Source organism: Pseudopipra pipra, chromosome 6 (genome assembly GCF_036250125.1).
Source record: "Pseudopipra pipra isolate bDixPip1 chromosome 6, bDixPip1.hap1, whole genome shotgun sequence".
Taxonomy (NCBI): domain Eukaryota; kingdom Metazoa; phylum Chordata; class Aves; order Passeriformes; family Pipridae; genus Pseudopipra; species Pseudopipra pipra.
This window is the reverse complement of record NC_087554.1, coordinates 774,144-797,255: the sequence shown is the minus strand read 5'-3', so window position 1 is coordinate 797,255 and position 23,112 is coordinate 774,144. Positions and strand designations below refer to the sequence as shown.

The 23,112-nt window shown below is 62.4% G+C and overlaps 1 protein-coding gene across 1 annotated transcript; it reads right to left on the bottom strand.

Moving 5' to 3' along the window:
• Window positions 1-999: 999 nt before the first annotated feature.
• On the bottom strand, window positions 1,000-22,007 carry B4GALNT4 (beta-1,4-N-acetyl-galactosaminyltransferase 4). Its single transcript, XM_064659791.1, has 20 exons — window positions 21,675-22,007; window positions 14,360-14,469; window positions 12,602-12,712; window positions 12,426-12,521; window positions 12,065-12,155; window positions 11,601-11,701; window positions 11,242-11,309; window positions 10,788-10,866; window positions 9,337-9,403; window positions 7,792-7,935; window positions 7,490-7,599; window positions 7,129-7,229; window positions 6,787-6,866; window positions 4,955-6,149; window positions 4,512-4,819; window positions 4,268-4,421; window positions 3,873-3,945; window positions 3,629-3,782; window positions 3,130-3,256; window positions 1,000-1,867 (listed from the first exon to the last, which is right to left on the bottom strand). The coding sequence occupies exons 1-20, from the start codon at window positions 21,823-21,825 to the stop codon at window positions 1,753-1,755; spliced, it is 3,435 nt and encodes a 1,144-aa protein (XP_064515861.1). The 5' UTR covers window positions 21,826-22,007; the 3' UTR covers window positions 1,000-1,752.
• Between the last annotated feature and the right edge of the window lie 1,105 nt (window positions 22,008-23,112).

The window sequence follows — 23,112 nt, the reverse complement described above, 5'->3', positions numbered from 1 at the left end:
GCTGGCCCCAAACCGTCCCCAGCATCAGTGGGGATGGCACTGGTGCCACCAGTCCCTCCCAGCACCAGCGGCAGCTCTGGGTTTGGCTGGGCCTAGTGCCCGCTCCGATGCTGGTGGCTTTTGGAGCTCTCCCAGTTGGGAAGCTGCTGGAAAAGCTGTGCCTAAGGCCAGGCAGAGGTTTTGGGATGCAACTGGGGGGCCATGGGGCCACCCGCTCTCGCCCAGCCACAGACCAGCTCCCGGCGCAGCAGGCACAGCCCTCGCCCACAACAAAGCACTTCCAAAGTGCTGGAAAAAGCAGGGAGCAGGGCAAGGAGAGGGGAGAAACAACCGCTGCCTGCCGGGACAGTCCCCTCCTGGCAGATCCTGGGGCCAAAGGGACTGAATCTGGGATAAAAAGCCCACAGACCGCAGCTGTTTGCTGATGGCACGTGGGTGGCTGAGCCCCCCATGTCCACCCTCACCCCAGACTCTGGGGATGCTCCAAGCGAGCCCGGGGGATGTGGGGGAATGAAACACTCGGGGGGAAACTCCGAGGCTGTTTCAGCTCTCCCAGGGGATCTGAGGGGACAGGGTGACTTGGAGCCCGTGGTAGCTGGGACACAACAGAACCCCCGAGGTGCCACCACAGCCGGGCACGGCCACGGGGAAGCACCAGCGCAGAGCTGGGGCACCGGCGGGCACGGACAAGAGTGCCAGAGCAGGCAGGAGCACACAGAGCCACTCGTGGCTCCCCCCTGGCTGCCCTGCCCAGGGCAGCCCCCCATGGAGCCTGTGGGGTGCCGGAGGCTGCCCGGGTGGAGCCCAGGTGTGGGGCGGAGGCTCAGCAAGCCCGGGCATGTGGGCATTAAACAGGGTGCCTCCTCCTCCTTCTCCTCCTCCTCCCAGCACAGAACACTGCTGCCTGCTCTCACCACGGGGAGGGGACCCTTAGGGACCAAGGGACAGAGGCCAACCAGCGACCCTGCCCAGGTGTGGGGATGATGGAGCAGAGGGAAATCCCAGCCAAGACATTGATTTTATTTTTTTAAGAATAAAAAAAAAAACAAACCCAAACAGACAAAACTTCCTGAAAACAGCTTCCTACCTTATAATTTCACAGAAATTAGCTTGGAAACGTCATCTGCCCGTACCTGCTGCAGGCTCTGCCCTATCCCCACCCCAGCCCAGCCTCCCCTGGGGCTCTGCCCCCCACCCACATCGTGTCCCCAAATGCAGGGCTCAGCCAGACCCTCCTTCCCTCCACAGGGGTTCCACAGGTCCTGGAAGGGGAGCAGGAGCATTAGGGCAGCCCCAGTGGGTTCAGGGGCCCCCTCATACCTGTGGGTACCGGCAGCTCCCCCAAAGCTCAGCTCCCCAGCCTGACATAGGGACGAGGTACTTGGTATTTTGGGAGGGACAACAACAGGAAAGGGGCTGCAAAGTGAGCTCCAGTGGGGATCTTGGGTGCCCCTATTCCACTTCCATCATCCCCAGCCTGGCACAGCCTCCCAGGACCCAGCACAGCCCCTTGGGACCTGGCCCAGCCCCCCTGGGACCTGCCATCCCAGCACAAAGGAGTTAATAAATTCGTTGCTGACTAAGAAATTAGACCCTTAAGAAAACAAACACCACCCACCTCGGCCCTCCCCGCTCCCCCTTCCCCAGGATAACTGCAGTGGGTGCTGGGGTGCCCTCCGTGCCGGCACTGGGGTGTGGCAGTCGGGGACAGGGGGGCACCGGGGTTTTTTGGCTACGGGCCAGGCTCGGGGGCTATTCCTTGGAGGGCTTCTTGCTGCGGGCGTTCCACATGCCACGCTTGGAGTGGTAGTAGTGGTAAAAGTTCCTGAGGCGCAAGCGCTCCACCTCCAGCCCACTCTGGAGCACCCTGTGGATGGAGGGACGGGGCTCAGGGAGGGACGGACAGAGGGACGGGGCTCAGGGACGGAGCTCAGGGGATGGATGGACGGAGGGACATGGCTCAGGGATGGACGGACGGAGGGACGCGGCTCAGGGATGGGTGGACAGAGGGATGTGGCTCAGGGATGGACGGGGCTCAGGGATGGACGGACAGAGGGATGTGGCTCAGGGATGGACGGACAGAGGGATGTGGCTCAGGGATGGACGGACGGAGGGAAGGGGCTCAGGGATGGAAGGACAGAGGGACGGGGCTCAGGGATGGACGGACAGAGGGATGTGGCTCAGGGATGGACGGACAGAGGGACGGGGCTCAGGGATGGACGGACGGAGGGATGCGGCTCAGGGCATGGATAGACAGAGGGACAGGGCTCAGGGAGGGACGGACGGAGGGATGGGGCTCAGGGATGGATGGAGGGGACTCAGGGCATGGATGGACAGAGGGACGGGGCTCAGGGACGGATGGACAGAGGGACAGGGCTCAGGGATGGATGGACAGAGGGACGGGGCTCAGGGACGGATGGACGGAGGGACGGGGCTCAGGGACGGATGGACAGAGGGACAGGGCTCAGGGATGGAGGGACAGAGGGATGTGGCTCAGGGATGGATGGACGGAGGGACGGGGCTCAGGGATGGACGGACAGAGGGACGGGGCTCAGGGATGGACGGACAGAGGGACGGGGCTCAGGGATGGACGGACAGAGGGACGGGGCTCAGGGATGGACGGACAGAGGGACGGGGCTCAGGGATGGACGGACAGAGGGACGGGGCTCAGGGATGGAGGGACAGAGGGATGGGGCTCAGGGGATGGATGGACAGAGGAATGCAGCTTGGGATGGATGGACAGAGGAATGCAGCTCAGGGGATGGATAGACAGAGGGACAGGGCTCAGGGAGGGACGGACGGAGGGATGGGGCTCAGAGATGGATGGACAGGGCTCAGGGCATGGATGGATGGAGGGATGGGGCTCAGGAGATGGATGGACAGAGGGACAGGGCGCAGGGGATGGATGGACAGAGGGATGCGGCTCAGGGACGGATGGACAGAGGGACAGGGCTCAGGGATGGATGGATGGAGGGATGGGGCTCAGGAGATGGATGGACAGAGGGACAGGGCTCAGGGATGGATGGACAGAGGGATGCAGCTCAGGGATGGATGGACAGAGGGATGTGGCCCACGGATGGCTGACCCTGCTCCCTGGGGGCTCAGGGGTTGCAGGACCCCCACGCTCACCTGTCCAGGAGCTCCCAGTCCTCCCCGCCCCAGCGGTCCCGGAACTCCTCCGTGTTCATCCCTCCCACGCGGTCAAAGTCCGACTTGTAGATGCCAAAGAGGCCAAAACCATTCACCTCCCAGTAGCCTGGAGGTGGGGGGAGCAACGAGGTGAGAGGTGGAGGGGACCCCCAAATGCCCACACCATCCCCTCTGGGCTCTCCCCAGCACCTGGGAGCCATGGGGATTCCCCATCCCAAGCCCTCTTCCCACTGCGAGTCCATCCCCTTCACTGCCACCTCCCGAAGGGGTGCTCTGGGTGACAGCCCAGTTTTGAGGGGCATCACAGCCAGCACACCTCGAGCACCCTTGGGCTTGAATCCCACCTTGCCCGAGCAAAGCAATCCCGTTCTCCCCCACATCCGAGCCCGGCTGTATCCAAACCCTGCACCGCAGCGCCCTTGGGCGGGCAGGGGATGTTTCCCGGCTGGAAAGGGGTCCTGGGTGAGGAGCAACACACCATTGGGCTCCCGGGGGGAGCTGCCACAGCTCAGCCTCATGACGATGGGTGCATAGGCCAGCTTCCCTTCCACGCAGTGCTTCCGGATGCTGTCCAGGATGTTGGGTGGGAAATGGATGTGCAGGTCACAGAGGAACACAATGCTGTGCTCATCCTATGGGAGGGGCAGACGCAGGTGGGGGGAATCAAGGCACAACAGCCCCAGGAGAGAAGCCACTGCCAGAGCTGTCCCTGTCCCACTCACCTCCACCATGTCCACACCGGCCTGGAGCCCAGCTGAGCGCTCGAAATTCCCAGTGCGCCGCAGGTACTGGAACCTGGGGAGAGAGGACAGGGCAGGTAGCACTGGAGACAGACAGGGACACAGCCAGGAGGGGGACAGGGACCATCAGCGTGGGCAGGGGGCCTTCTCAGTAAGGGCCAGGTGCTACAGCTCACACCAAGGGTCCCCCTGCAGAGTCACAGTCTCCTGAATCCCCAACTCCGTGTGGAAAACTAGCTTGAATGCCCAAAAACGAGGAGGAGGGAAGGAGCTGTGCGGGTGGGGAGGGAGCAGCAGGTTGTGTGAGCACCTGTCCCACCGTGGGGAGCCCCGCAGACCCCCCGAGGCTGCGGGCCAGGACCCGTGCGGGGGGTTACCGGGGCAGCCGGGCGTCCTGCAGGGCCTTCTCCACATCCATGTCCTCGCTGTCGAAGTCCACCAGGATGACGTTGAAGTTGGTGTCCCTCGTAGCCCCGTAGAGGCCGGCCATGTCCGAGATGAACTGCTGGACCCACCGGGCTTGGTTCTTCACTGCCAGAGACACGGCCCTCAGGCTCACGGCGGGGGGGGGCTCCCAGAGCACCCCCTTCCCCGGGCAAACCTCGTCCTGCTGCCACCTACCCGGCACCACGAAGTGCACCGTGACGTCCTGCCTCCAGCTGAGCCGCAGGGGCCGGCACAGGACGGGTTTTCCATAGAGGATGCTCCAGGCACTGGGCTGGGGCTCAGTGGCCCCCAGGGCCAGCCCGTCGGGGTTGGCCTCGGCGCTGTCGTCCTGCTTGCCCTGGTGCAGGAGGACGTAGACGTACTCGGAGAGCCGCACCGTGCGCTGGCCCCGCTCCGACAGCTCCAGCTCCAGCAGGTACCGGTTGCCCCGGGCTGTATCCCGGCGCTTCTCCACGTTGATGATCCTCAGGAGGGTGTAGATGCTACAGGGAAAGGAGAAACCTCGAAATCCCCGTCACCCTGAGCTCCGCTTCCCCTGATCCAGGACCCACCGCCCAGCCTGGCGGGGCGCAGGCTCGGCCCCCCAAACTCCCGCTGGCACCCTGCTCCCTCCCTACCCTCCGTTCTTCTCGTTGAGCCTCTCCATGTACTGGGCCACCACGTCCACCACCTCGCTCTCGCTCAGCTGCAGGTTGCCCGACACGTTGCAGCGCAGGTCGTTCCAGTCGGAGCGCAGCAGCTCGAAGTCCACGGAGCTGACGCTGAACGTCCGCTGCCAGTTGATGGAGTCCTCCAGCCAGCCCTGCTGCAGCTCCCCCGCCTCGTAGGAGTAGTCAGACACCTCTTCCTCCTCCTCCTGGCCCTTTCCCTCCTCCTGCTGCGACGCCGTTGTTTCCGACATCTTCAGGAAGGACGTCACCCGCGTCCCCTCGGAGCGCGCGGCCTCGGAGGAGTTGTAATCGGCGGTGGCCGCTGTCCTGCCCGGGGCAGGGGTTGTGTCTTCGTGGGTCTCCCTGCTGAAGAGCCCCTCAGTCCCCAGGGCGAGGAGGCCGGGCAGTGCCCGCTGCTTGGGTGGCCGATCCCACCTCCTGCTACCTTTCCTCCTCTCCTTGGAGATGTTGCTCAGGAGCCAGGGGCTCCGGCGGCCGGGGACGGCTCGGAGCTTGCCGAGGGGAATGGGATGCTTCTGAGGGGTCCTGGAGCGGAGGTGGACTCTCTTCAGAGGCTTTGGGTGCAGGAAGATGCCAGGGAAGGCTGGCTCCTGGGCGGGGGCTTTGCGCTTCCCGGGCTGCAGCCGGGTCACATAGACCTTCTCCTGGGCTTTCCGGGGCTTCTTGTCCTCGCTGGGAGCCGCCGGCCTGCTGGGACCCGGCGTTTTGGCTTTGCCACCAAAGATAGGCACGGAGAGGTGGGGCTGGAGGCTCAGGGCCCCGCCGTGCTTTGGAGACGCCGGCAGCCCCAGCTCATCCTCCTCGTCCCCGCCGGGCTCCTGGGGCAGCCAACGGAGTGCCCGTCCCGGGCCTTGTTCCGGCGTGGCATCCTCCTGGCCACGGGGATCCTGGAGGGACACCGGTGGGCTGGAGGTGCTCCACGTCCCCAGCTGCCCAGGGGTGCCCACTTCGGCCCGTGCCCAGCCCCGCTTCCGTCGGAAGCTGTAGTAGTCCAGGTCGTCTCCGTAATCCCCGGTGACCGGCAGGGGATCCTTCCCTTTGGCTCCGGGTGCCGGCCCAAAGCTCTGCTCCTTGGCCTCAGGAGGGGGGTCTGTGGGCTCAGGGCTGTCCACTCCTTCCTCCTCATCATCCTCGAGGAAATCTGGGGAGCGAAGGCAGAGATAAACACCCTGCGGCCAAGACAAGGGGGCAGAGCTTGTTCCCAGCAGGAGAGGAACCTATGAGTGGCTGAGGTGAGGGAGCAGAGCTGGGGGCATCAGGGGATACCCACTGGGGCTACCAGGGGATGCCTGTTACCCTCCCCAAACCTCAGCTGCACCTTGGCACCAATCCTACTTCATCTGGGAGCAAACCCGACCTGCCAGGGCTTTGCCAAGCTGCCAACTAACCAAGGCAGGCTCTGAACAGCCTCTGGCTTCTCCACGAGCACCCCCAGGCTCCACGATCACCCCCAGACTCCACACTGGGTCCGGTCCCTGCTGCCCACTGCCCAGGCCAACCCAGGAGATGTGGGTACACAGCTTTGGGGGAGCAGGGAGAGCAAATCCCAACCAAGTGTCCCGCTTCCCACATCCCACAGTGCTCTGTGGCCAAGCCAGGCAGGATGCTCAGAGGGATGCTCAGAGGGATGCTGCTCCACACGGCCCTGCCCTCCTGGAGCCCCCAGCACTGCTGGATGATCCCGATGAGCCGCAGCTCCGAGCGGACTGGCTGCTGGGAGCTCGGCCCCGTGCCCGGCAATCCCACTGCCGGGGGTGGGTGGGTGGGGGGTGACTCACTGTCGGGGCTGAGGAAGAGAAACGCTCGGTGCCGCGGATCCTCCTCCTCATCCATCTTCATGTACTTATAGAACCCAAACCTGGAGACGGAGAGGGAAGGTGAGGGCCCGGCGGGAAGGGAGGAGCGCGCCGGCTGCCAAGGGAGCTGGGGTTCCCAAATCCGGGAGCACTGCCAGCGCTCAAGCTGCTACGTGCCTGGGAGATGGGGAAAGAGCCAGCCTGGGGCAGCCCTTCCATGGGGGACAGGGCTTGGGGACACACAGCTGAGGACGCATCATCTCAGTGCTGTTGACACCAGCCCCCTCCGTGTACCACCCCGAAATTCCGGTCCAGAGCACCTACTTTTCCAGGTAGAGAGGGGATTCCCTGTAGAAGCACTTGTTCTCTGTCTCCATGTGAGTGAGGCGTGTGTAGTCGTTGGGGTACACGAACGAGAGGTAGACCTGGGGAGGCAACCGTGCTGTGTCACCCCGAGTCGGGGACCCAAGGCCACCACCGTGGCCCCCCAACACCTCAAACACCCCACAGGGCTTTAACTCCAACCCTCTCAGGCCAGGCTGGGGAAGCTCAGCCCGGCCCTCCAGCGAGGAACACTTTCTCCTGGATTTTAAGCGGCTGGAAACACCCCTGCCCCGGGCTCTGGCGTGTCCCCGTGGGAGTGTGTGGGAGTGTGACCCCGTCCCCGCCGCAGGGAGACACTCACGAACTGCAGGCCCTGGTAGCGGGCGATGGGGAAATCCTTCACCACGTAGGTGGGGCTGTAGGCACAGGGCACCAGCACGTTCTCCACACGGGAGGCCTCGATGGCAGGGGCTGCGGAGAAGTGGGTGCAGCTCATTCCCAAGCTGCTCCAACGAGCCCCCCACGGAGCCCAGCAGACACCTCCACCCAAGAGATGGGCAGAGCAATGATCCAAGCGCTCACAGTACCCAGGTCCTGCCTTTTTCCTCCCCCGAGCCCCTCCGCCCCCAGGGAATCAGCAAGGATCCCTTCCCAGGCACTTACTGAGGAAGAAGGTGTCCCTGGGGTCAGACTTGAGCATGTCGGCCCCGTGCTCGTCCTGCTGGGCCTCCCAGAGGTGGCTCCCGCTGTGGCTGGCCAAGGTCTGCGGGATGTGCTCCACGTGGTTCATCTTCAGGGACGACTCATCTGCGGGAGAGGGCAGGGGCTGAGCTCCAGGGGCACACCGGGAGCGTCCTCCACGGTGGCCCTTCCCAATCTCCCCAGCGCTCCCACCAAGAGGGCTCGGAGCACTGTGGATTCCTCCTGCTCTGGGGGAAGCCGATGCTGCCCTCCCAGGCATCTTGCAGACCCTGTGACTAATCAGCCTAATGATTATTGCATCAGCTAACGAGGACAAGGGCACAGCCTGATCCCAGCCAGGCCACCCAGCCCCGAAAACAAGGGAACACTCCAGGCTTTAACCCCCAAGGACACAGGGATTCAACCACGGATGTCCTTCCCTGCAGAGGTGCAGGTAACTGCAACTCGAGCTGCTTTGCCTCCTCTCCAGGGATGAGGGTGCCATGTCACCCTCAGCCATCAACCAGCCCCCAGGCTCCCACAGGAGCTCACCCTGCCCCGGTCACCTTGGCCGTGCTCCAAGCTGCCTCCCACGGCTGCTCCCTTCCCAGGAAGCCCTGCCTGCTGCAGAGCCATGGGGAAGCAGGAGCCCCCTCCCTGAGCCCCAATTTCTCCTGCCTGGGGCAGGGAAAGGCTTCCCAAATGTGTCCCTATAGCTGGGCTGGAGCCCCTGGAAAAGCACGAAGGAAAGAACAAAGGAAGGAAGGAGGGAAGGAACTGTGCCTGCTGCTGGCAGCCCCCACACCACAGGGATGGGCTCCCCATGAGTGACCTGGCTTCACCCCAGGGTGCTGCTGGATCCACAGGAACTGGGAAGCAGGAAAGAGGAGCAGAAAGAGCCAGTGCTGACGGACAGCGGTTGGAGAGGGGGATTTATCTGCACGTCATCCATCTCACAGGCACTTGCATCAGCACCACCAGCACCCCTCATCCCTCTTTTCCCCATGGATCCTGCCTGCCCTCTCCTCCTTATTGACACCTTCCAGAGCAGGAATGATGACCACTCGGAGCACTGGGGCAGGACCCATCCATCAAGCCCTTTCCTGCTGCCAGGGCAAGGGCAGGAAGCAGAAGATCTATAGATTTAATTAAACCTTGCACCATCCATCCCCAATTACGTGACAGCTCCTCATAACTCAGGGCCAGGCCCGGGAGCCAGTGGGATCTTGGCAGCTGGGATGAAGCTGGAGCACTGGCAGGGCTGTGCTTCCATGGTGTGTTGCCTCCACATCCCATTTTTAGGAGTCTCAGCTTGTTTCCAGCATCAACCCTACCCACCACAGCCCTTGCATCCCTCCTTACACTCTGCAAAAGCTTGGGGTGGGGGAGGTGGTTCAGAAGCTGAGATCTCCCTCCAGGATCCAATTTCCCAGGCTCCAGGCTCTGGTGCCATCTCTCCCAGCTTCCAGCACATCCAGCCCCTGGAAAGCTTGCTGGCTGTGGCTGCAGGAGGCACCTGGCCCTTACCTGTGTACAGAGAGATGTAGGAGGAGTCGATCACCTCAAACTTCAAGCTGGGGAGGAAAACTCGCCACTGGGGAAAAATAAAAGGAGACAGGGAATGAGCAGGAGGGTGTGGGGGGGGTCGGGTTGCAGCTGCCCATCCCTGGCATGTCAGGGTGGGTCCTCCCTGTCCACAGCCTTCAGACACTTCCCTGCAGAGGAGGAACAAGGGAGAGGACTGATCCTGCCCCACTGCCTGCCGTTACCCAAAGGGGTTTGGGATTAGCAGGAATCCCTGTGTGGGGGGAAGGCTCCCGGGGGCGGGATACAGGCTCACGTCGCTTCCCTCTGGGATTGCTACACGGCCACCCATGGGAGGACACCTCTCCTCACTCCAGTGCTTCATAAAGGCTTGATTGAAGAGGGTCTTCAGAGCCGACTGCCCTGATTTAACTCCAGCATTTTAAAAGCCAGTCTGGAGCCTTTGTCGGGACAAGCCCTTAAATACCCCCGGGGAGAGATACATCAGGGTCCTGCTTTTGTTGTGGATGTTGTTTGTTGTCTCTTTGTGCACAGCTGAGAGGTTTATCTGCACGGCTGGGCTGAAAGGCTTCGCTCCCTCCCTCCCTCCAGCAAAAACATCCCATCTCAAAAACATCTCCCCCCCCCCATCTATTTGTTTTCCCCATTATTTGTTTTCCCCCCCAAGAAATGCAGATCTTATCGGGATGGAGGAGATGGGGAGGAGGGAGGCAGCCAGCGAGGAAGGGGTGTTGTCGGCCTCCCCATGCTTTGCTGGCACCGGTTTGACTCCAGTGATTAATGAGCTCTTGGGAGAAAAGAAACCTTTGCTAACGAGCCAACATCTTCCCCTCCCACCAGCCCCAACCTCTGACACACGCTCCAGGCTTTGCCAGGGCTGCGCTGCCAAGGCAGGCAAGCTCAGATTTGAAACTCATGGTACTCCTAAGGGGAAAAAAAAAAAACAGGGACGTGCTCGATCATCTCGGCCACCTCCCCCACCGCTGACCCCGGGATGCAGCCAGCAAGGTGGGACCTGCCTGCTCCTGATCTCCTTGCCCACGGGAATGGGCTCAGCCCACAGGGACCTCCCCCCTCTGCCAGCCCTTCGGCAGAGGCCAAGGAGGAGGGATCAGGGATGGGAATGGCCACACGACACTGGGAGTCCCTTCACTGCTGGAGCCTGCAGCAAAGGGGCTGCTCCCTTGGCATCCATGATGGGAGCACAGGGGAGGGACAGCAGGGTCCTCAACTCCCACCAGGAGGAAAGGAGAACAGCAGCTCATGTGTTCCAGCACGGACTGGAATAGGCAGGGAAACAGTCAGCAACACTGCCTCTGGCAGCCACAGGAGGGGGAAAATCGTGGCTTTGCTCCAGCATAAAGCACTTTAATGCACACCAGGAAAAGCCCTGGCACTGGCTCTTGACAGGATCAGTCCTGGAATTTACTCACCCCAACTTCCACGTGGTCCGAGCCCCGGTCGTCCTGCTTGTGGAGCAGCTCAAAGTAGTAGCGCCGGGAGGACATGAGGCTGCAGGGGAGGGGACACAGAGGTCACGTCCCCTCAGGGAGCCCTGCCAGAGGGGACATCCTGGGACACCCTCCTGTCCTGCCCACAGGTGAGTGAACCTTCCTGGAGAGCTGAGGCAGGTCCCTGCTCCCCCATCCCACTGCTGAGGAGCTTCGGGAGATCAGGGGGGACATCAGGTGGTCTCCTCCATGTCACCTGCAGCCCCCAGCACCTTCAAACCATGGATTTGGGGTCCAGCCCGGCCTCCACGTGCCTTTTGGGAAGGGACCATGGCCAAGGGCTCTTCCCAGGGAGGAGCCAGTGCTCAGAGCCAGCAATCCCATCTGCCCCATTCCATCCCCATGGGATGGGCAGCGGGATCAAGGACACACTCACCGCAGGGGCTTGGAGACCTGGGAGCTGAATTTGGTGAACTCTCCCGGCGCCGTCCACTCGGTGCCAAGCTGGGAAGGAAGGAGCAGTGTGAGAGCACCAGGACACCACCCCAAAGCCCACCAGCTTCCCACTGTAGGAGCTGACACCAGGAAAATGCAGGAGCAAACGTTAAATCTCTTATTCTGGGACATAAGCTGGTCTTTGGCAGCTCCAGCCAGGATAGGACCAAGGGGCAGATGGTCCTTTGGAAGCCAAACCAGGCCTGGCCAGGGGCAGGGAAGGGGCCAGGCTGAAACAGCCCGGCATTCCCTTTCCCCTGGAGCAGGGAAAGGCAGGGAGGTGACACCGACAGCACAGACCTTGCCCACGAATGCAGCCAGCCGGGAATTGGAGGGACTGTCGTCGGAGCTGAGCCAGAACTCCGAGTTGTCATCCGATGCCACAGAAAACTGGAAATCCCCTGCGGAGAGCCAAGGAGAGGGTTGGCACGGAGGGACACAGGGACTCTGGTGGCATGGGCTCAGTCCCAGTGCCTCGTGGGGAGATGGGGAAACTGGGATGGATGGATGGATGGATGGATGGACAGAAGGGACGGAGCCACACCCAATCCCACATGATGGCTCTGTCCTGGATGGGAGCAGGGCTTCATCACCTCCCTTCAACACAACCAGGGAAAAGGGTCTTTGTTCCCAAAAAACCCTGGGAGCCACGGTTTGAGGACTGTCTCCAAAAGCCTTTCCGTCCTCGCGTGGCTCAAGAAGGAGGAAGGAGGCAGCTTTTCCACATCACTGCACGGGAGGAAAGGCCAAGCTCCACCACTCACCATCCTTGAAGGGGTGGATGTAGCCAAAAATCCTCAGCCCGTAGTTCTTCCACTTGGGTGACACCGCCAGCTTCTTCACCGTGGTGCGGGTCTGCGGAGGAGGCAGGCAGGGAGCCATGGACACTCCATGCCTTGCTCCCACACCACCCAGCCCACCTCCTCTGTGCCAGCCTGGGGTCCCTCCCGCCTCCTGGCACAGAGGGGACGTGGAGGTCCCATCACCACCTTCCATCCCTTCTCTGCTTGGAATCACCGAACCTCGCAAGCAAAGGTCTCGAGGACCAGTGGAGACCCAGCAGCAGCCAGGGAGGGATGGGTGGGCCCCTCCCTCCGACCCATCATGGCCTGGCCCGGGACTCACGTGGGGAAAGAGCGGGAAATGGAGGTTCTTCCTCAGGTGCTTCACGGCCCCACCACACCAGTCCTCGAAGACGTGCAAGTTTGCCTTCCCCTTGTACTGTGGGAAAAGAGAGGGAGGTGAGCAGGGGGTCCCTCCCCCTCCTCCAGCACCTCCTTGGCTGCTCCCTGTCCACCTACCTGCTCGTTCCAGGGCAAAGCTTGCTTGGTCAGGTTGAGTTTGGGGTGGGTGGTGGCTCGGTCGGAATGTTGGCCTCTGGAAAACCAGCCATCCACATCCTGCCCATCGTTCTGCCAAGGAAGCAGGGGGAGAGGTGAGATGGGGGGTCAGGGCCAGCCTGGCCGTGCTGCAGGATGTCTCCATACCATCTGTGGTGAGGCCCTGGCACGGGCTGCCCAGAGAATTTGTGGCTGCCCCATTCCTGGAAGTGTCCAAGGCCAGGATGGATGGAGCAACCTGGTTTAGTGGAAGGTGTCCCTGCCCATAGCAGGGGGGTGGAACTGGATGGGCTCTAAAGTCCCTTCCAACCCAAACCACTCCGGGATTTTATGATCTAAACATCTCACTTTGGATGTTGAGCATGGCCAAACCAAGGTGGAACATTTCACAGCTCACAGCAAAGGAAAGCAGGAGGAGGCACAAAAATATTGGCAAGGTGTCCCAGGCAGCAGTTTCAAAATGCTCCAGCTCTGCTTGTTTCCCTTCCTCTGCCGAAACTTCTACAAAACAGCGAGTTTTCTGTCCATCTAAAATGTTTGGCTGGTCTGAGGGGCTGCTGGAAATGGAACATTTTGGGCTCCATCTCCAAAAGAGCAGAGGTGATCTCTGTGTCCTGAGCAGTGGAAGCAGGATGTCTCTCCACTCCCTCTCTTCCTTTAAAGGGGATTAGGTTAATCCCATTGCTTGTGTCTTGTAATTTAGAGGGATTAAGTGAGCATTCACCTACCCCCAGCTTGCTGAGAGGGTGACAGGTGGCAAGGAAGAGCCAGGCACTTCTGGAGCCCCTCCAGAGCATCCTCCTCTTCCTCAGCCCCACCCAGAGCATCCTCTTCTTACTCAGCCCCACCCAGAGCATCCTCCTCTTCTACAGCCAGGGAAATAATTAGCCAAGTGCCTAAATAAACTCATTAATGTCTCGGAGGAGGCAGCGGTGCCCTTGGAAAACGTTCCGAGGGAGGTTTTTGTGCCACACTCACTGGAAGGATTCGCCCTCCTCCCAGGAAAAGCTGAGATGTGATTCCTGCTGTGCCCTCCATCCTCACCCAGCATCAGCCTGGGCCTCCTCCAGGCACCTCGGGCTCCCCCTTTGTCCCTCTGTCCCCCATTTCTGAGGAGCAGCAGCTCAGCAGCATTGGGATGGGGCAGGGGACATCCCATGGCTTTCCCCTCCCACCTTCCCACCTGGCTGCCCTGCCCTGAGGCCTTTAGGTGACAACTGGTCAGGCAGGGGCTTGGTGACACCTTGGGGGATGAATGGACATCAGGGTGTCTTCGTGGCTACAATTCCAAGTGCCTCCTGGGCAAGGAGAGATCCCCCCTCCAGCCTCTGCTTGGAAGGTCCACTTGGGGTGTACTGGGCCCAGTCTGGGGCTCCCCAGTCCAGGACAGAGGTTGGCAGGATGGAGCAGAGGACACAGGAGAAGGTGGTTTCGCCCAGCAAAGCTGGAATTGCAGAGCAGAGGAAGCCAGACCCTTCTCAGGGGGAGCCCAGTGACAGGGCAGAGGCACGTGGAGCAGGGTGTGGGATGGTGGGATATCCCACCCAGTTCCGTGGGATACTGGGAGGTTTTATCCACTGTGAGGGCTGATGGGCAGAACTAGAGGCTGTACCCTCCCAGTCCTCGGATCCCCTCGGCTGGACAAGGCTTGGAGCACTCTGCTCTCGGACCGGTGACCTCCACATTCCCATTCCCACCCCGCGCTCCGCTCCTAGTTACCATCGGATCCTCCTCGCGGCTCTCGCTGGAATCCTCGGCTTTCCTGCGCCGCGCCGGGGCTGCCGCCGGCCTCCTGCCAGGATCCGTCACCTCCCCCGGCCTCTCGCCATCTGGGTGGGAGCAGAGGAGGGGTCAGAGCACGGCCCCCCGCCCCAGCACCGCTCCTCTCTCGGGGACACCCCTCTCCCTGGCACTGGGAAGGGCAGGCGCTGGCACCGCCCGCTGCTCCCAGGGGACCGGGACACGGAAAGGGGGGTGACACTGGGGGGCTCTGGCTGCGATTCTCCTCATTACATTTGCACTAAGCAGCTTTGCAGCAGCTCAGCAGCAGGTTTAATTACACACACACCCCTCCGCAGCTCCCGGTCCTTTACGTTAAGAGATGCCGGGATAAGCTCCCGAGGGTCTCACTCCCCGTCCATCCTCAGGGATGCATCCCAGCTCCCTGCCCCTCCAGCCCCCAGCTCTCCCGCAGCATCCCACAGCTCTGCCCAGAGCACACCGGCCCCGAGCCCCCAGACATGATCCCCCCAAACCACCTTCCCCCCCCCCCCCAGCACCGCGTTAACGCCGAGCCCTCGCTCCCGGCCCCGGCGGCTTTGTCACCGTGCGCTGTGCTGATTATCCCCAACCTCCGACTGCCCTCCGCAGCTCCCTCCCCTTTTCCTTGGGCAGGGAATTTTAAACCAGCCCCCTCCCCCCAAAAGAATGGTGCAGACTTGGAAAAGACATTAGTTATTTGGGGGGGGAGTGCACGTCCTCTTTGTCTGCCGCCCCAAAACCCGGTGGGACGGAGGGAGTCGGCGGTTCAACCAGTCGGCCCCACGGTTCAACCCGCAAGAGAGGGAAGCTCCAGGCAATGCTCGGAGAGGTGGCTGTCCCAAAGCCACCGCCACGAGCACCTGTGAGCCCCCCCCAAAAAACCAGCCACCCCCATACGGCAATGAGGGGGAGCCCCAGATGCACCGAGCAGTGACCCTGGCCATGGGCATCGCAGAAAAGGGGTCACCGACCCCCTCCCAAGGGTCTGGTGCGACGTCCCCATCCCTCCACACCCTCCTTCCCCCCATCAGCAAGTCGTGGGGCCTCCCACCTCTCAGCCTGGAACAGCCTCAGCAGCTGCCACAGCCGAGGAGGGGCTCGGAATGCCCGGAGCCCCCCACCACACGCCTCCCACGCCATTAGTATTCCAGTGGCTGCACAGCCGGCGTCTCCTTGGAGATGGCAGCACAAATCCCATCCCCACGGCAGGGACAGGAAATTAAGCTCTAAAGCCCCTTCTTCTGCTCTCGGCCATTCTTCAGCCGCTGGCAGCCCCGACCGGCTCCTGGCAGCTCCCCCGGCCGCTCCCTCCCCTCGCCCGGCTCCATCCCTGCATCCTCCCTCCCTCTGCGAGGAGGGTGATGGGGAGCAGGCAGGACTGGAGCCAGCACTCATCTCCTCCACTCCCAGACTCCCCATCACTCCTAGGATGCTCCTACCGCCACAGGCAGTGGAATTAAAGCCGCTCCCTGGCTGTGCCGAGGCTGCAGACGCTGCTGCTTCACACACATCATTCCCCCCATGCTGCTCCGTGGATTAATCACAGCCACGAGGAGTTCAATGCTCCCAAGGGACCTGCCCGGGGGTGGGATGCAGCCCTGGCTCTGTGGTACCCACACAGGGAGTCTCTCCCAGCCTTGGAGGAGACAAGCCTGCCTCCCGTGGGATTTGCCAGCACCATCCCTGGCTGCATCCACAGGGATGCCTGGATGTGAACACCTCACCTCATTCTCCTCCTGGCACCGTGCTGGGACTGGGCCCAGCTGCAAGGCACTGGAGGAGAGAACTGAGGGAAGATTGTTGGATATAAACTAGAGCAAAGGGAGGAAAAGCCACGAGGTAATCCAGGCTGGGCAGGCTCATCCTTGGAGCTCCCAGGACCCAAAGCCACAAGCCCCCTGCTCAGCCCCCATCCCTTCCGAGGGGCTCCCACATCCCGGGAGGAGCGAAAGCACCAGCAAAGCCCCTGGAAAAGCTTCCAGGCTTCCATGCCAACCTTCATTCCCTGGCAATTTAAGCATCAAAGAGGAAAGTGAAGGGCAGCCTGAGCCAAACACCCAACTGCTGGTCAGGCTGTGGGGAACTGGGAACCAGGGAAGCAGTGCCATTGGGATAAGGGGTGGGGAAGGGCAGCACCTTGTGCCAACGAGCTCCCAAAAAAACAGAGTCCCTTTGGTCTGAACCACAGCCCTGCAGGAGGAGTGGGCCAGGGGGAGGAGAAGAAGAGGAAGAAGGCAAAGAACTGGAAGTGTTCCAGTTCCTCCCAGCATCCTCACAGCCCATGAGCCGTACCCAGCATCCCACAGGAATGCACAGGAGCACTGCTGCATCCATTCCCTCGGCCAGGCTCCCTCAGGGACCAGAAAGGACAGGCGAGGGACGGGGGAAGGTCTGAGGACGAGCAGGGACCCGCTGGCTGCAGGATGGAGATGCTCAGGGAGAGAATGGAAGCACTAAAAGCCCTTCCCTGGAGCGACGCCGATGCTTTGGGAGCAGCAAGGAGGGGGCAGGAGGCACAGACCATCGCAGGAACCATCTCTGAGTCACAGCAGCCTCCAGACAGGGAGCCAGGGCCAGGATGCTCATCCTTGGGATGAGGCCACGGGCGTGAGGGACCCACACGGGAGATGCCTCCCAGGGCAGAAGCGACTCCCCATTACTGCAGCCCCATAACCCAGCTCCAAACCCCCTGTGCTGCGCCGGGAAGCACAGAGAGCCTTTCACACCCCACCTCCTGCCTCCCACCTCCTCCTCCTCCTCCCCAGCCCCGAAAACACAGCCCCTTTCTTCCATCGGCTTTCGGAGCCGGGGTTTCTCCTGGCCCCTTTCCAAGCCCTGTGACAGGGAGCGAGGTGACACTTACACCCAGACACAGCTGCAGCAGAGGTGGCAGAAGCGGCAGCGCCTTTGGGGAACCCACAGGTTTCATTCCCAAAATTTTCCCGGCTCAGGCACAGCCTCGGAGCGGGAGCATCCCCACACAAAACCTCCTAACTAGATATTAAGTGATTATAATTAGCCAGCAAGGAATCAATATCACAAACCCCCCTTCCAGTGCCACAAAAACACGGTGCTGCCCACCGGGAAGAAATCCTGGAGCTGCCAGTGGTGCTGCCCACTCCATGACAGCCCTCTCAGCTGGAGCGATGGAAATTCATTTGGAATTGCTCTGGCTGGCAAAGGAGCTGCCATAAGACCCCTCAGGCTGACAAACACCTGCCAGGAGAGGTGGCCCCGACACTTCCACGCTTGGCTCAGGGTCCCAAATCCCTCCCGGGCATCGAAAACCCCCAGATCTCCCCCATTTCCTTCACTGTGCATCCAGTGCCCTCCAGTGCCCTGAAGTGAGCTGGAGCAACTTCTACAGGACCCTGCCCCCTCCCAACAACAGGGATGATGCTCACTCACAGCACTGAGCACAAAGATTTTCCTTCCTGGGATGCCACCTCTGGAGAAGGTCCCTGTGAAATGCTGGGAATTTTAGGGTGCGTTTCATCCCAACAACATTCCAGTCTCCGAGCTCTGCATTGCCTGTGGGGTCGCCATCCCACTTCCAGCTTTCCAGCCTGTTCCAGCCAGCACCTGGTTTATCTCCACCAGCCCCAGGGGCTTCTAACCTGGCACTGGGAGCCCGTGCCAAGGCAGGTCCAGCCAGGGAAAATAGCCTTTCCCAACAGGGACAGGAGAGTGGGGCAATGCCAGGAGAAAGGAAAGCAGCTGCCTCACAAACCCCGCTGCCCTTCCTCTTCAAAGGGCACTTCTCATCCTCTTCCTTCCCTACCTGCTCCCAGCATCCCAGACCAAAGGAATGAACCCCACGGCAGATTGTGGTGCTCCAAACTTCCAATTAAAATCAACGGATCTGCCAAGACAGATCCCAAAGGGACACGTTTTCCCCCCACAGCTCGGGGGGACACACCTGAGTGTCACCCCAAACCTTCTCCCTCTTGCTTTCCCTGTGTGTGGCAACCCCAAGAACGGGTCCCTTGAGGACAGAGCACAGAGCATCCATCCCATCTGGGGGGAGCAGGAGTTTTGGGAGCCCTCTGGACCATGGCAGAGGGGTATCCCTGTTCCCACTTCCCCAGCCCCAGATCATGCCATGTCCAGCAGGCAGAGAGAGGCCTGGCTGGGTTTTCCTCCCCAGACAGCCCCGTTTCATCCACAAACTGGCTCCAGCACCCCCAGCACCCATCCTATGCTCCCTCAATCCCAAAATCCTCCCAAAACCCAGCTCCAGCACCGCCAACACCCCCCCGCCCCTTGCTGAATCCCAGCCCCACACCTCCACACTAAGAGCCACTTTAGGGTTTCGTTATAATTTTTTCCCTTCTTCTTCTGTCTTTTTTTTTTTTTCCCCAATCCTTTTTCCTCCCCTTTCCACCTGGTGCACCAGCGTTTCCACCCCATTGGCTCCGAGCTGTTTCCAGCCGGGAGAGCACCGTAATGGCCTCATTATCTCCGATGAGGAATCCGTGTGTTCAATTAGGCAGAGGAGGGTAATTATCTGCTTGGAGAAGATCAGGGAAGGAGGGGGGGTGCTTTAGCAGGGACCAGCACAGCTCCCAGCTGAGCCCCTGGATGCTCCAGCTCCACGTGTCACCACCGGCTGGGCTGAGGGGACACGGAGACCCCCGGGATAATCCCCCCCTGTGCCTTCGTTGTGCTCCCAACCCCACTTGGCTGGATCTTCCCCTCTTTACGCCCCCCAGAGCCACCTAAAAGCCTCGTGCCCTGCACCTGCAGCTTCCAGAGCGTCCAGCTGCTTGCTGACACTCACTTTAATGAGTAATTAACCTTTTTCCTTCGTAATTAACCAGGCAGCACCCCCGGCACAGACAAGCCCTGGCTCACAGTGGCCACATCCAAAAGTCATCTCCAAACTCCTTTTGGTGCACAGACCCTTGGGGTGATGCTCTCCCCCAAAACTCACCCTTAAACCCTCACACCAAGCTTTCTCTGTTTTTTTTCCCCTCAGTTATATCTGTTATTCCTCCTTTTTTTTTTTTTTCCACTCCATTTGACAGTTTTCCAACTAAACCACTCCCTGGCTCTCCCTCCTCGGCAGCAGCAGGATGAGGGTCCCTCTGTGCATGGCTAAACCCTTCCCTAGTCTCCACTTGACCCCTTTTCCATCACCTCGTGTCCAAAGAGGCTCAGTGGGACCGGAGCTCTGGCTTTGCCACACCTTCACCCTGGTTTCAGGCACCCACTGGAAAATCCCAGTGCAAGGAGCAGCGTCTCCCTGGAGTCCTGTCCCAGGCAGCTGGGTCCAGCCCTGGCGAGGCCCAGCTTTCCCTGGGGAATCACCCACCTCTCCACAGCCCAGCTAGAGGAGGTGCCCGTGTTCCCCATGGCACACGGCAGCCCAGAGCCATCACCGGGCCTGTGGCAAACGCTGCTGGAGCACCAGGCATTTCCCAAGCCAGGATCCCCCTGTGCCATCCTCGTCCTATGGGCACCTTCCCATCTCCCTCCCCACCTCCCACAGACCCTGCTCTCCCCCAGAGCCAGAGCTGAGGCCGGGCATCTCCTCGCTTCCACAGCAAACCCTGTGGCTTCCCCTTGGAGCTTCCCCTTGGAGCATCCCTAGGGGCGGGCTGGGATGCAGGACACGTAGGGAGGAGGTGGGGAGAGCAAGGATAGGCACCTGCCAGGCTCAGCACCTGCAAACACCCCGGCACACGGCACTGCTGTGCATCCTCCCTGCAGGAAGAGCCCGGCTCACCCTCGTGCCGCTGCACCCCGACATCCGGAGGGACCCCCATCCATGGTTTTCCCAGCTAGCCATCCACAGGGATGGTGATCCCACGCCATTTCCCACCCTCCCACCCGAGGCTGCTGATCCCGACAAGAGGCCAGACACGGCCCTTCCAAACACTGGGGACATGGGATAACCACAGGGACACGGGGGAGCAGCTTGGGGACAGCCCCTCTGGATAACTGGGAACACAGAGCAGTAGCTCGGAGATAACGGGAACACAGGGCAGCCCCCAGGGACGAGCCCTCGGGCACAGCCGCAGGGATAACAGCGGGAACACAGGTCTGGGATAACGGGACAACCCCTCGGGGACAGCCGCAGGCACACGGGGCACACTGTGCCCCTTTCCCACCAAGGAGGACCCCGCGGGGAGCCGGGACCCGGCAGCCCCCGGTGCCCCCCCCCCCTCCCTCGGAGGCGACGTTCAGCCGCCTCATTTCCTGCCTCGCTCGTTCGCATTATCCCGATTTCCCGATTTTACCACAAAGGCCCGAAAATTTGCAGGATCATCCTCCCGCTCCGGTCGGAAACTTTGGGGTTTCCAGCCGAGAGGCTTCGCCAGCCCCCGGGGGCCGCTCCGACCCACTCGGGAAAAGCCTTTTCCTCCCTCAATAGCCGCTAAACCCCGTTTCCTTCCCATTTTTTTTAGGGCAAAACGGGCCGGGCGAGGTCAGTCCCACCAGGAACGCTACGGCTTAAGTTTTCGCCGGGCAAATATTCCCTGCCGCTTTGTGCTTCCCGAGCAGCCCCCGGGGGTCTGCGAGGGGAAAACCCGGGAGCAATTGGGCACGAAGCCGAACCGTGGGGCACCTGCCCCTCCGGCTCATCCCTGCGGAGCATCCCGGAATCCATCCCGGCTCTGGCCAAGGGCGGGAGGAGGAAGGAATTTTTTTTTTTTTTTTTTTTTTTTACAGTAGAGAAGCACCGGCTGAAAAAGTGTTGGGACGGGATGGGGAGGGTTGGAAAGGGATGGGAACGTTTGGAAGGAAGGGATTACCCCTTCCAGCAGCGACGAGCGGCTATAAATGGCCTCTTTGTCATCGCAGCCAAGGCAGCGGGTGGAAAAATGAGGACGGAGCCGCTCGAGGGGGGACAATGAACCCCCCCGGCCGGTTTGGGGGCCCTCCTGGGTCTCCCCTTCTCCCGAAGGTGCAATGCCGGGGCTCGGAGGCCACGGAGGGGTCCCGCTCACCCCAAACCCACCCGGGTGATGCGGGACATTAAGGCAGCGCTGGGAACGGGGCGTCCCAGTCTTGAGGGGGTGCTCTGGGAGCCCGGCGAGGCGGGGGATCCCACCAGCCTTTGGGGAGGGCCCCCAAACCCCAAGCGCTCTGTGAGCTCAGTGTGCTGGGGGACCCCCATCACCCCTTGGGGACCTTCAAGCCCAAAGTGCCCTGAGAGCCCAGTGTGGCTGGGGGCACCCACCGCCCCTTGGGGACCCTCGAGCCCCCCCGCCCCCCCGAGCCCCCGCTCCGAGAGCCCCCCGGGGCGCGGGGACCCTCCCGTTATTACCTCTGCCGTAGGCGAAGGGGAGGCGCAGGGCGCGGCCCTGGCGCACCAGGCTGATGTGCAGGTAGGTGAACCACGCGGCCGAGGTGAGCAGCGCCAGCAGCAGCAGCAGCTTCAGCTGCTTGCGGAGCTTCTTCACCGGGAGCCGCGGCATCCTGCCGCCCGCATCGCCCCCGCCGCCGCCGCCGCCGGGCTAACCCCGGCCCATGGGGCCCCCCGCCCGCCCAGCGCGCGCGCTCCGGGCGGGCCGCGAGGGCCGCGGGGCGGCTGCGGCTGCCGGGGCCGGGGGTCGGTGCGGGGCTCGGCGGCCCCGGGCCCGGCCGTGCATCGCCGCGCCCGCGGGGGGAATGAATGGAGCGGGGCGCCGCGAGGCCACGCCCCCGGCAACCGAGCGGCGGCGCCGCCGGCCAATCGCCGCGCCCCGTCGCGGGCCCGCCGCCAATGGGCGCCCCGCGGGGGCGGGGCCTGCGGAGGCGCCGCGCGTCTCCACGCCAACGGGCGGCAGCCCCCCGGGGCGCCGCGGGCCGGGCCATGCGGGGCGCGCGGGGGGGGCGGGGATCGTGCACCCCGGGACCGTGTGTCCCGGCCCCGCTCCCGGCTCTGCCCTCGGCCCTGCGCGGCGGCGAGGCGGAAGCGAAAGGGATCTCCGTGCCGCGGGGCTGCAGGGGTCGGCGCGATTGGCGACGCGGGGCTTCGGCGGGGCCGCCCCCCGAGCCCTACTTCCCCCGCAGCGGGGATGGTGCGTTCCCCGGCGGCAGCGGCGGAGGCTGCAGTGCCCGGCCCTGTCCACGGGAGGGCGCGATTCCCGCTCGCCAGTGCGGGATCTGCCGCTGGATGCGGGATCCCACGGGATGGGGTGCGGGGATACCCCGAATCAGCCCCCTCGATGGGTGCGGGATCCCACGGGATGGGGTGCGGGGATACCCCGAATCAGCCCCCTCGATGGGTGCGGGATCCCACGGGATGGGGTGCGGGGATACCCCGGATCAGCCCCCTCGATGGGTGCGGGATCCCACGGGATGGGGTGCGGGGATACCCCGGATCAGCCCCCTCGATGGGTGCGGGGATACCCTGCATCAGCCCCTCCGCTGGGTGCGGGGATCCCGCGGGATGGGGTGCGGGGATACCCTGGATGAGCCCCCCCGCTGGGTGCGGGGATACCGCGGGACGGGGTGCGGGAATACCTCGGATGAGCCCCCTCGATGGGTGCTGGGATCCCGCGGGATAGGGTGCGGGGATACCTCGGATGAGCCCCCCCGCTGGGTGCAGGGATCCCGCGGGGAGCAGAATCCCCAGGATCCTCTACACTGGCTGCTGGGACCCCCATGATCCCCCTCGCTGGATGCGGGGATTCCATGGGTGCCGGGATCCCCGGGATCCCCTTCGCGGGATGCAGAGACCCCGGAGGTCACAGCCCTGTGCCCCCCCAGCCGCCTGTGCT

What these genes read in the sequence shown, in the direction of transcription:
- B4GALNT4 (XM_064659791.1), bottom strand. Translation starts at nt 21,825, where the DNA reads ATGCCGCGGCTCCCGGTGAAGAAGCTCCGCAAGCAGCTGAAGCTGCTG. An exon ending in CAGGGACACCTTCTTCCTCA is followed by an intron (nt 7,600 to 7,791) that starts GTAAGTGCCTGG and finishes ACTTCTCCGCAG; the next exon opens with CCCCTGCCATCGAGGCCTCC. An exon ending in CTCCCCCCGGGAGCCCAATG is followed by an intron (nt 3,257 to 3,628) that starts GTGTGTTGCTCC and finishes CCCCACCTCCAG; the next exon opens with GCTACTGGGAGGTGAATGGT.